Source organism: Schistosoma mansoni, assembly GCF_000237925.1.
Source record: "Schistosoma mansoni, WGS project CABG00000000 data, chromosome 1 unplaced supercontig 0071, strain Puerto Rico, whole genome shotgun sequence".
NCBI classification, from domain to species: Eukaryota; Metazoa; Platyhelminthes; class Trematoda; order Strigeidida; family Schistosomatidae; genus Schistosoma; species Schistosoma mansoni.
In genome coordinates, this window is record NW_017385989.1 from 164,759 (window position 1) to 177,389 (window position 12,631).

General features: G+C 38.5%; 1 protein-coding gene across 2 annotated transcripts in view; it reads left to right on the forward strand.

Moving 5' to 3' along the window:
• Smp_154610.1 (hypothetical protein) overlaps positions 1-12,631 on the forward strand; it is a gene marked incomplete at its 5' end in the record, with an annotated part of 44,112 nt that overhangs the window by 6,568 nt on the left and 24,913 nt on the right. For both annotated transcript variants that reach the window (XM_018791799.1, XM_018791800.1), the window contains 6 exons: positions 409-594; positions 2,657-2,741; positions 3,624-3,701; positions 7,016-7,134; positions 9,100-9,285; positions 11,491-11,682. In XM_018791799.1, coding sequence (XP_018645026.1) covers positions 409-594; positions 2,657-2,741; positions 3,624-3,701; positions 7,016-7,134; positions 9,100-9,285; positions 11,491-11,682 — 846 coding nt within the window. The remainder of the gene's footprint in view (positions 1-408; positions 595-2,656; positions 2,742-3,623; positions 3,702-7,015; positions 7,135-9,099; positions 9,286-11,490; positions 11,683-12,631) is intronic.

Sequence of the window (12,631 nt, forward strand, 5' to 3'; positions counted from 1 at the left end):
TCCAGTATGACGCGCGTTTCGTCCCATTTGGGACTCGTCTGCTGGATAATGCGATGGCGTTTGAAGCTAAGGGTACTGGGTTCGAGTCCCAGAGTGAACATGAACTTTGAGATGCAGGTATATCCAGCTGACGAGTCCCAAATAGGATGGAACGCGCGTCCTGGATTCCACTGCTAGCCACTATCCATCTTTGCTTTTAATATGCATTAAATCTTCTAGATAGTGTGACTCTCAACTGTTTGCCCAGCTTCTCTCTGCACTAATGTAGTTCTGTCCCCTCAGTCTTGATTTTGTGCAATTTATAATACCACTCATCATATTTCGACCAAGCTCTATTCAATAGCCTATTCAAGATTGTATCAAACTGTTAGTAATTTGTTCCTCATATTTTTATTTATTAACCTACAGATTTCAACAAAATTACTTACAATGAAAGATCACTTTCCGTTGGAGTTTGCTATTGACACTGTCAAAATACTCTTAGCGAAAGGACGCCCAGCTGCTGCTCTGGAAATTTTTAAAATAATACATAATTATCCAGAACACCATGAATATTTATCCAAATTGGCTCTTTATGCTGCTGCTGGTGGTTTGGTTAGTCGCATTTATATATAAATATATATATATATATATATATACTACACAGTCCAAGCGTTCTCTTCAATTTCGCCCTCGTAGCGGTTACGCTTTTTCAGCTGGTTGGTTTACTCGTGGAACTTTTATTGTTCTGAATATCAGCACAAACTTCAGGTAGAATTAGGAGCGACGTATTCAAATTTCTCTGACTGATAACTTGTCCTGTCGACCTTGATCTCTTAAATACACCCGTTACCCCTGGTGGAGAAAATGAGCCTTCCACGCACGACTTTCTAGTGTAGTCTGTCGTATGAATTCCGAATTATGTTGACTATCTTCTCAGCTACTTACTCCACAGTGTCAAAGACGGTGCCATAAGATTCTCCCACACACACCGTCAATTGATTTCCCATAGCCAGAGGAGGTCATGTATAGTGAAGAGTTCCATTGAATTGATTACCCAAAAATGAAAAGTAATGTCGTGATTCGGTCTGTGAACGACCGATCCTCACGTAATCCAATCTGATTTTAACGAATTTGTCATGTACATGGGGCTGTAGCTCCAAAGGATATTATTATTTCGTCGTCATTAATTTAAATTTCCCTAGTCTTATCCTTTAATTTTATGGAAGATTTAATGATGTGGACGGATGGATTCACTCAAGATTTCAGTTTTCTCTAACTTCCTCCTCTTGATAAACAAGGAGGATCGGATGCAGATTTAAAGGCGAGGATTGGGAAAGCAAGGACAGCATTTCTACAATTGAAGAACATACAGAACTCAAAACATCTGTCAACTAATTTCATAGTGAGAATCTTCAATACGAACGTCAAGACAGTCTGTTCTACTGTACGGAGCTGAAACGTGGCGAACTACTACATCCATCGTCAAGAAGGTACAAGTATTTATAAACAGTTGTCTACGTCAGATACTCAACATTCACTGGCCGGATACTATCAGCAACAGTGTTTTATGGAAGAGGACAAACCAGTTTCCAGCTGAAGAGGAAATTAGGAGAAGACGTTGGAAGTGGATCAGACATACACTAAGGAAGTCACCAAACTGCATTACGAGGCAAGCCCTAACTTTGAATGGTGAAGGAAATCGGAAAAGAGGAAGGTCAAAGAACACAATACGCCGGGAAATGGAAGGAGATATGAAAAGGATGAATGTTAACTGGAAAGAACTGGAAAGGATTGCCCAGGACAGGGTTGGATGGAGAATACATATGGGTGGCCTATGCTCCTCGACGAGGGTTAACAGACGTAAGTCCTCCTGATAAATTTTATGTTAAGTTTCCAAGGAGTGATTAGATTGGACGTAGTGGTGCGTTAGGCTTGTGTAGTTTCAGCCTGACATAAAATTGAAAGAGAATTGATCCATTGATCTTCATTCGCAATTTGTCTTATTTTGATATTAGTCTTGCTTTAGCAAGCTTTCTTGAAGCCCTTCAAGTCTGTTTGTCCAACTTTTTATTGGATTTGTGTCCGTTGTTTGTATATGCTTATAACCTCAAGTAGCTCATCAACTTTTCATTAATTATTCATAATTACTTTAGTGCATCTTTTATTTTCTAGTACTATGACATTGTCCCTTCATTTTGAGTTTCTCCATGGTATTTCTTGTGCTCTCAGTTTGATGTAGTTTTTCTCCCATTATGTTTGATGTGCACTTGTTTATCTTATTTCTTGTCGAAAATCTTCATTTGTTCCTGTTTTTATTCACGACTCTAGTGTAGCAAAGATTTGTAGTTTTAGAGCGTCATTAATGATCTATTTCGATCCCTTTAGTAGATCATGTTAAAGGTTATTTTGTCAAGTTGATTACATAACTGCTTTTTTTGGTGGCCTTGGAATGTTGGTAATTCTCTCCTTGAAGGTATTTCTTGTTTTGTGTCATTTGCTGGATATTTCAATCAGGGTTGTCAAGTATTTTAATGTGAATATCCTCTCTAACTTCTTTTGATCCAAGATTTGTTTATCTATTCACTTCGAAAAAATGTCTTCTAAGTCATTGTTTGTTTCATCTCCATGCCTAACACTAAATATTTATATTTGCACCCCACCTGTATTTTACCAGGAACACGAAGCACTAGAACCTTTCTGGCATGTAGCTAGTATGGATGGTGACGAGCTGTATATGCTTAGAAATAAATCTAAATTGTGTAAGTAATATTGTTTGTATTGTTCATATTTGTATAAATATAACCATATTGGACTTCGTCCAGTTTAATAGACAGAATCATCTACCTAATTGTTTGCACTCCTAGAATACAATGGTGTTGAGTGCTGTTGGAGGTATGAGGACAGTTATCACTTCCCGGTTGCCCACACCGTGGAAGGGTTCTTCTAGGGGTACCTGAAAAGGAAATTGGGTTAGAAGTGGTCTTAATGACCTGAGAGCGTGACCGCAGTGCCCAAGGGACAACTGCTTGAGGTCGGTCACACACGACCTTTTTGTGGGTAGTTTTTGTGTTAGCTCCGTTCTTCAAAGGACCTTACCGCCGGAGACGGATATCCATGGAATAAGGCGAGGTGTGCATTTTTAGGGTCGACCTTTTCTAACCCTACCCCTCCTTTTGGGAAGGCAGCATCTCTGTCATGCTGGTTGTCTGAAGGAAACACCTTACTGCTGTCACACCTCTGTACAGTCAGCAGTACGACTTCGGACTTTGGGTTAGTTGCTTTTAGTCTTACCGCTGTTCAACCGACCTGTCTGGCATGGTAGGACCTTGAGGAACGATTGTTCCAGCCATTTTTTACATTTTCTGTTTTTCTTTATCTTAGACATCCGTATATTCACGTATCCAAGCATTTTAGCCAGGTAATTTTCAAGACCATCATTTGCATAGGTCGCAAGAAGTCTTAAAAAGAAAATTATCTGTTTCATAATTCTTGTTTAGTTTCATAGTTATCACTGTAATTACTGTCGTGAATCATAAGCAAACTTGTTTAATTCACTCAACATTTCATCCATCAAATTAATTCTTGGATAACATTTTGATTTTGATTCTGTTTATCCATCTAAATAAAAGTTTTTTCTTTAGATTTCCGTCGGACAGGTAAGTTATCCAATAATTTGGGCGATCGACTTCAGGCCTGTATCGACGAGAACAACGTACAAGGTTAGTTATTTAACATAATGTATAAAACTATTAAAAATAACTTGCCGTCAGATTAATTCACTACAACTTACTTGCTTACGCCTGTTACACCTCGTGGAGGAGCATAGGACACCCACCAGCATTCCCTATCCAACTCTCCTGGATAATCCTTTCAGTCGCCACTCATCCTTTTCATGTCTACTTCCAATTCTCAACACACTGTGTTACTTGGTCTTCCTCCTTTCCGTTTACCTTCAGGATCCCAAGTTTGGGTTTATCTCGTGATGCAGTTTGATGGTTTCCATAATGTATGTCGTATCCACTGTAAACGTCTTTTCCTAATTTCCTCTCCAATTAGAAGCTAGTTTGTTTTCCCCCATAATAGGCTTTTGATGATGGTATCCGACCAATGGACATTGAGTATCTTGCGTAGACAATTGTTTGGAAACACTTGTACATGTTTGATGATGGTTGTAGTAGTTGTTCAAGTTTCAGCTCCACACAATTTGACTGTCTCGATGTTCGTATTGAAGATTGTAATTTTGATATTGGCTGACAGTTGTTTTGAGTTCCATATGTTGTTCAACTGTAGGAATGCTCCCCTTACTTTGCCAATCCTCACCTTTACGTCTGCATCAGATCCTCCTTGTTCATCGATGATGCTTTCCAGGTACGTGGACGTTTCCACTTGTTTCAGAGTTTCTGCATCAAGTGTGGTTGTGTTGGTATTCTCCGTGTTGTATTTGAGGATTTTGCTATTCCCCCTCTGTTTATCTCGACCTGCATTTGTTGATGTGTGTGGGATAGAGCAGCCAGGTCATCTGTAAAGTCGAAATCATCTAGCTGCCTTCAACCTGCTCTTTTTATTCCGTGTATCCCCTCAGATGTGGGGGTTTTCATAATTTAGTCAGCCACCTGAGGAAAGAGAAAACAGCCTTACCTGACACCGGTCAACATTTGAAATGCATATATCTGCTGTCCTCTATGCCCGAATTTGTAGTGTAGTCCGTCTTATGAATTTCGTATACTACAAATTAGCAATAACCTAAATAGAATAATCATTCTTTGTTACACTTGTACCATAGTTATTCGCTTTCTTCATACATTTATGTTCATTGTACTGTTTTTATTCGGTGAATCCTCATCAACGTAGAGCCTTGGAAACATGTGCGTTGATTGGATTCGTCATACCATATTAGCACGTCAAGATGTAGATAACAAAAAGTAGAGCAAAAGAAGTCAGAATGATGTAACAATGACACTGAAAAGGAATAAGCATGAAGGAAGTAACTTAAAAAGACAAAGTTGAAGGTTATTCGTAAAAGTACGTCGGTATCTAAGATTGAAAGGAAATTCAAGAGTAGACAAAACTGAGCAACCACTCACCTCTGCTTAGAATGATTTTGGCTGAGTAGATTATCAACGCAATCTGCACAGGATACGCAAATCTCAAAGAAGACTAATCAATTTCAGTTTTATAAAGCAATGAGAAGATTCAAACAACCAGTAAAAATGAATATCCCAAGCCGTTCCTCAGAAAGTCTCCGACCACTACAATGAACCACCTAAAGCTATTTCAACTCTTTTTAGCCACTCAAAATAAGAAATCTGGTATCAGTGAAACAATATGTAAAGCTGATTAAACACCAGTTAGTAATAATCAAATACATCTCGAACGATGAGCAGAGTTTTCAAGAAGCAGTATATCTGTTCTGTTGCCTCATAATCATCGATTAGTCTTTACTGCCCTTTTAGAAACGTGGCGAACCTCTGATCGGGAAACTGATTGGTTTCTTGAAAAACAAAATTTTGAACTCAAGCAAAAGCCGTACTTATCTTTGAAAACGGCTTCGTCATCTGAGCAATCACTATCAGAGTCTACTTCCGATCGCGTACTAATGATTGGCTCACATCATACCACCCAGGTTGATCAAAATTCATGGGACACTGACAGGTGCGGGCAAGATGGTCTCCGTTCTGGTCCTAAAAGACAACAATCACATTTACCCTGTGTCAAACGTTAGAACATTGTCGTACTTATTGTACGCCAATAACCGTTGTGCTTCTTGATATCACGGTCACCTTTGTTTTGTTGGACAGGACTGCTTTATAGGATCATCTGTTTAAGAAGGGTATGTCTGAGAGGTTTATCAATATTTTGAAGGATTGGTATACAACACCTCAAGCTTAAAGAAGATATACAACCACCTCTCTGCATTGTTCCATTCCAACAGTAGAGTTAGCCAGGAATGGTTTCGTCATTCCCCCATAACTTTGCCATCGATGATATTCTGAAAGCGTTACTCATGGAAGTAGGCAGTAGTAGTGTGGATCAGTTTTACGGGGAAACTTTTCTGATCTTGAGTATACGAATGATATTGTTTAACTGAGTGATGATACTTAAGCTACGACAGTTTACGATTTGGTATAGTGAAATGGCGCAACTCAGTGACCTGAGTTATTTTCTGAAACGGCTTAAATTAGAAACCAATAACGATCCCACCTTTATCTCTCTTACATTCCTCGCAAAAGTGAGAGGAACAAACCAAACTAAAAGAAGTATTTCTGGTTGGATTTTCAACTGAATTATATATTTTAGGATATACTATTAAAGTAATGATCAAAAACTGTGTGACAGTAACTAGATTTGACACACATGTGTCAAGTTCTACTTTGCACATAACTGACTGGTGAGAACCTCCAAGATAAATTTTTAAAGGAGTAGCGTATAGTTTCTGTCTGAGAAAATCTACCCATTGCATTAATCCGACAGGGATGTATTTTTTTAATGTGAGAAAATGAAAAGCGGAACTGAAATCTTTGTTGTGTACAAAAGATACATGTAGAGGAATTTACAAACCCTTATCATTCACTATGTTTTTCCCATCACGCAAGCTTTAATCCGAAAAATTATTTTTCAAATCCTGTAGCTTGCGTTCCACAGCTGTAAAGTAATACGTTGAGAGCTGATTTCTGTGACAGACATCCTGCTTACACTGCTTATAACGTATGTTGTTCAATATGATTCGAGATTTATAAATTTTTATAGAGATTTTGTTAGATATCAAACTACCTGGGCAACAGTAGACTGACACTTAAGGTAATTGGCCTTGAGAATCTTGTCTGCACCTACTTTACTGTTCTGATTATTGGCAATATGTACTCTCATCATATTTGTTTGAATTCTTATGTAAGTATTTGGTTGACTTTGTGTTGATATTCACCTGTTGATACATTAATTCTTTTACTTCCTTTTTAAACCTAACTCCTTTATTCACTGTTATACTCAATTACGGTGTAAAAGTTTCTTATTATGTTCACTACTTTTTCTGTAGGTGCTCTTGATTTATTGAAAGATCTAAATAAAACGAACATTGCATTAGCGTATACATTATTTGTACCAAGATTAATGTCCTCGGGCGTTTCCTTACAGGACTTATTGAAACAAACCGAAGTACGTTTTATACATATTATTTTTATTAGTCTTGAATGAATCTTACTCTACGAGTATTCAATATTCGGGCGAAAATCGGGCGCCGAATATAGAATAGCCATTATATGTGGAAATTATATTCAAAGTAATCTCAGCGATTAAAATTTAAATAATTTTGATCTTGATTATTGGACCCTATCACCAAATCCTACTAATCTACTCAAAGGGGAGGTGTTAGCGGGACATAGATTGGATTAAAGCATGTTTCATGCCTGATGGTGTTGCTGCATGCTGATTGGCTAATTCTTATCCAGTCAGCTCTAGTCGTTGCTTGGAGAAGACTGTAGAAGCTTCTCATGTAAAATCTATAAGTATACTAACGTATTTCTTATTGCGCTTCCTACTTCATCTATCCTTGTTATTTGGAATATAATTTCTTCCCTGTTCAACCGTGTTCTGATTTGGGGACTTGTCGAGTGTATTGGTGTCCAAGAATACTAAGCAATAGGAATAGCTGAGTCGTAATAAGGAAGATATATATTAAATAGTTATAACAGAATCAAATCTCAGTATGTATGTATATGAGTTTCAATATAAAGTTATTTTTATGATACCTAAAGTTATATGAAGATCTTTAATGCGTTATCCAACAAGAGACAAGTCCAATTCCATCGGTTTAAGAAACTGGGTAGTACTACCAAACCTTGCCAAGTGTATAAATTTGCGCTTCGTCAATTAGTTATATCTAATTATTAAGTCTGTTTCAGCTAGTTCAATATGTCTAGGTATTTAGCTTCATGTATATGTATCTCCATATCAAAGTATCATGAAGATTAATACCTGATCATGTTAATGCATGTTCTGTTTGGCCCCCAAATGCCCTGGTATGGTCGAGAGTGGAGAGAGTTAGCTCTCCTTCTCGAAATGCTCTCACATGGCCACGCGTATACGGCCTCTACCAGGGAAGTCCTACTATTTGTCTTCTCACGGTAGGGGTGTTGTTTACGAAATTTAGATGACAAAAAGCGAATGTCTAGCGCTTTAACCGGGTTGGTGGACACGGAAAATCCACCCAGGGAAGTTGGAAGACCTTGATTCTAGACCAACGGTACACATGGGCTCCAGTATCCTGAGGGAACAAATGGCGTATGAATCAATCGTTGGTCACCGGCTACCATGGGACTGCATCTCCTTACGATGCTCCACTACCTTGTGGATTAGGCCTTTAGGGCGTGGCCCCCCTAAGAAAATCACTCATTTCGGTCTAGGCAGTATCCCAGCCCTCACACAAGTTGAATGTTTTATGTAGCGCATATCTATTTGGAGCCTCCTTGTACCAATGTTTATGTGTTTAAATAAATAAAATGTTCTGTTAAGATTCTCATAAAATTCAGTTTTAATAGGGAATAATTTCGTTGGTCACAATCACCATAATTCCAATTTCAGCGATACTATCACAACTCTTTACTTGGGTGAAATTTGTTTTGATTGCCTTTTTATCAGAGTACATTTCTTAATATACCTTCGTTATTAAGTGATATTATGTAATACAAAACGTTTATCCCGTTTTGTCTAGGTCATTTCTGGTTATAATTCTATTCTATTGTAATATTCTTAGAAGAGATTAATAACATTCTTTAATTTGGTAAGCGAAAATGGATAGTGGCTAGCAGTGGAATCCAGGACGCGCGTTTCGTCCTATTCGGAACTCGTCAGCTGGATGTACCTGCGTCTCAGAGTTGATGTTCTCTCTGTTACTCGAACCCAGTAACTTTCGCTTCAAACGCCATCGCGTTATCCACTCGGCCACTGAGTCCTGATATCCACTTGCTTGTGCAATGGGGTGAAGTTGAAATTTACTTGTTTGTTTGGATCTTCCCATTGATGTTTTTAGGACTGCAACTGGTCAATCTCTAATTTGTTTATATATGGCAGATCGTATAATTTAAAATGACTAATTCCTAATCATGTTTATTGTATTTTTAGGATCATGAGATAATTAAGGCTTTACTGTTTGGATATGTATTTCGTGAATTAATATCAATACAATCAACAGACGATTTAAAATCACGTCTAACTAACTGTTCGGAATTAGTGAATGAGTATCGTGCTAAGGAATTACTACCGTACAATGATGTTGTTCGTTTAAACTCCTCTGTTTTAGTTAAATTGGTAATTAGTCAATTTTATATTTTGTTTTTGTTGTATGACGTAAAAAAATATCTGGACACATATTGTGCTCTGGGTTAATTGCATTTACATTCCATTAAGTGGAGATACATCTATCAAGTTTTGCACTCAACAACTGTATTTGTATTTCATCAAAGTGTTATCTGATGAACTGTGATGCATGTAGCATAAGTTTTTAATAAGTCCTGTTTTTCACTAACTTCTTATTCGATTCCAATAACTAATGATAGCTCACTATCTTATCATTGGTTTAATCTATCCTCTCGGAATACTACATTGGTTTGAAGACTTCGTGTGTAGACGTTATTTGCAATTGCTTTCATTTCCTTATTGTTAATGTTATAAAATAGCACAACCAATCAATTTCCATTGCCATATAAATACTTAATGTCCGTTGGTCGGATACCATCATCAAAAGCCTATTATGGGAGAAAACAAATTAGCTTCTAATTGAAGAGGAAATTAGGAAAAGACGTTTACAGTAGATACGACATATTTTGGGGAAACCATCAAACTGCACCACAAGATAAGCCCTAAATTTGGATCGTGAAGGTAAACGGAAAGGAGGAAGACCAAGTAACACAGTGTGTCGAGAATAGGAAGTAGACATGAAAAGGATGAGTGGCGACTGAAAGGATTATCCACGAGGGGTAGCAGGCTTAAGTAATATAAATATCCTAAGCAGATTTCCTCCATATCTATTCTCATCTAGCAGTTTATGGTATCTTATGGATTATGGTTGAGAGTGTAGTTCTGTTAGTGACTAGCTGAATTCCGTAGCTAATTGAAAAACTTTTTGCTATGTGATTTATTCGATACTAACTTCGACATTCTGTATGAAGACTAAGAATAAGATAGCGGTATAAAAATTCATCAAATTACAATAAAGATAAACTTATCATTCCATGTTTTATCGTTAGTCACCATCCAATTATTGTGTATCGGTTAGTCAAGCGCTTTTCAAACATTCATAGTAACATCGTAAAACCTGGTATGTATGTACATCAGTTCTATATGCCATAACCCATTAGCACAAAGATAAAACTATTTGGCCAAATCAAAGATTAGTACAGGTAGTAGCGTTATCAGTGGCAATATAAAAGATTAAGCATCGAACATGCGGTTCGAGAAAATATAAATTAATGCAATAAAAATGCAAAAGATGTTATGAAGGATTCAAAGGCTCAAAATTTGAGGTACGGCATAGGTGAATGCACCTGTGCCATTGCAAACGATTTTGAGCTATGTCATTCGCAGTTTCTAACCACTGATTACCATAATTACGCGGACAGCAACCAGTTCTTCCACACCTGTTAACATGACTCAGTCCGACTGTCAATAACTTTTGGGTCTGATACCACGTTTCGGTTCGACCATTTCTTCATTTCATCAACTTACTCCTGCATCAGACAGCATCTTCCGTCAGGGTGGACAGTGGTTGGGCATATGTAACATGTCCTAACCACCTCAGTTGGAGATCTAGTACCTCATCAATCGACTTGCCATTCCTACCCAGTATCCTACTCTCACACCGAGGCATAGCTCACTCCGTGGTCCCAAATTATATAAGCTATGCTTCGAAGTCACCTATAAGCAAACTGCTGCTCAGTAAACTCGCCTTTTGGTTGGTCGACAGATATCTCACCTACGGCACAAATAGTGAAAGTTTGCAAAAGCCAATCAAGCCTCGTGATTTCGTGTACAGATTTCGTCAGGTGATAAACCATAAAGACTGCCCCACAAACGCCTTGGCACGGGCGGAAGTGGGGAAAGCCTGCTTACCCTCGACATGCTCTCAAATGGTTTCGCGTATACAGCCACTGCCAATGAAGTCCTCGTGGCGATGGTGTTTACGAAATTAAGAGGATGAAGGGCGAATGTCAGGCGCTTTACCTAGGTTGGCGTGTACAGGGATGCCATATCTGAGAGAGTTGGAAAACAGTGATTTCAAACCCATGATGCATACAGGCTACAGTATCCTGAGTGGACTGCGTAAGGAATTGGTAATAGAGTTTTTAAGTTGTTTCAATATTTAATATGCTATTATCATGCTCAGAAGAGTTCTCTTAACTGTTCATTACTTAGTTTCTTTTTTAAGGTATGCGTTTTTCTATTATGAGACGTCGGAATTTATTTTGTTTCCTGACTTTTGATAGATGTTTTTTGTTTTGTTTTCCTAAACCTCAGGTGACAAATATAATATCCGTTTCAGATATTGAAGAGATTGCAAAGTTGAATAAATCAACCGTAATGCATGACGTTTTCGGCATTTTCGGCCGTACACTGTCAAAACGTGCGTTACGTATGCTTTTCATGCAAGTTTTCGAAGCGTTAACGCTATCCCACCTCCGTTCTTTTCATGGCATTCCAAAAAATGCTGTAATTCAACTTGTAGCTGATGTGTGCGCTCATCAAGTAAGCAAAGAATATTTCCGTCTTGGTTTGTTGATGGGTCACACCTATACATGATTTCTGCTATATTGTAAATGAATGATTTAAACAATAGAAAAATACACTTGTCACTGAATTTTGTTAAACTTCCCAGTTTTTAGATCATGTTATCACTCAATGAGCTATTCTAATGTCAATTCAAAACTGCCTGTTTGTAGTTTTTGTGTATTTTGATTAACGTGGGTCATCGTAACGTCTTATTGATATTCTGCAAACAAATTCTATCAAGTGGAACTGGTCGATAAAGATTAAGTCAAAGCATACCCGACCGTTGCTGCTACCTTGACGTGGTGGTCGGGCTTGCCTATCGTGATGAAGCAATCGAGCTATGCTGGCTGGAACAATCGTTCCCCAATGTCCTACCATGCCAGACAGGTTGGTTGAACAGCGGTAAGACTAAAAGCAGCAATCCCAAGGTCCAAAGGCGAAGTCGCACTGCCGACTGTACAGAGGTGTGACAGCAGTAAGGTGTTTCCTTCAGACAACCAGCATGACAGAGATGCTGCCTTCCCAAAAGGAGGGGTGGGGTTAGAAAAGGTCGACCCTAAAAATGCACACCTCGCCTTATCCCACGGATATCCGTCTCCGGCGGTAAGGTCCTTTGAAGAACGGAGCTAACACAAAAACTACCCACAAAAAGGTCGTGTGTGACCGACCTCAAGCAGTTGTCCCTTGGGCACTGCGGTCACGCTCTCAGGTCATTAAGACCACTTCTAACCCAATTTCCTTTTCAGGTACCCCTAGAAGAACCCTTCCACGGTGTGGGCAACCGGGAAGTGATAACTGCCCTCATACCTCTAACAGCACTCAAGACCACTGTACTCATAATCAATCTCCTTCTTCAATTCCCACTATTCCTCATACCTTGACTTTCAAC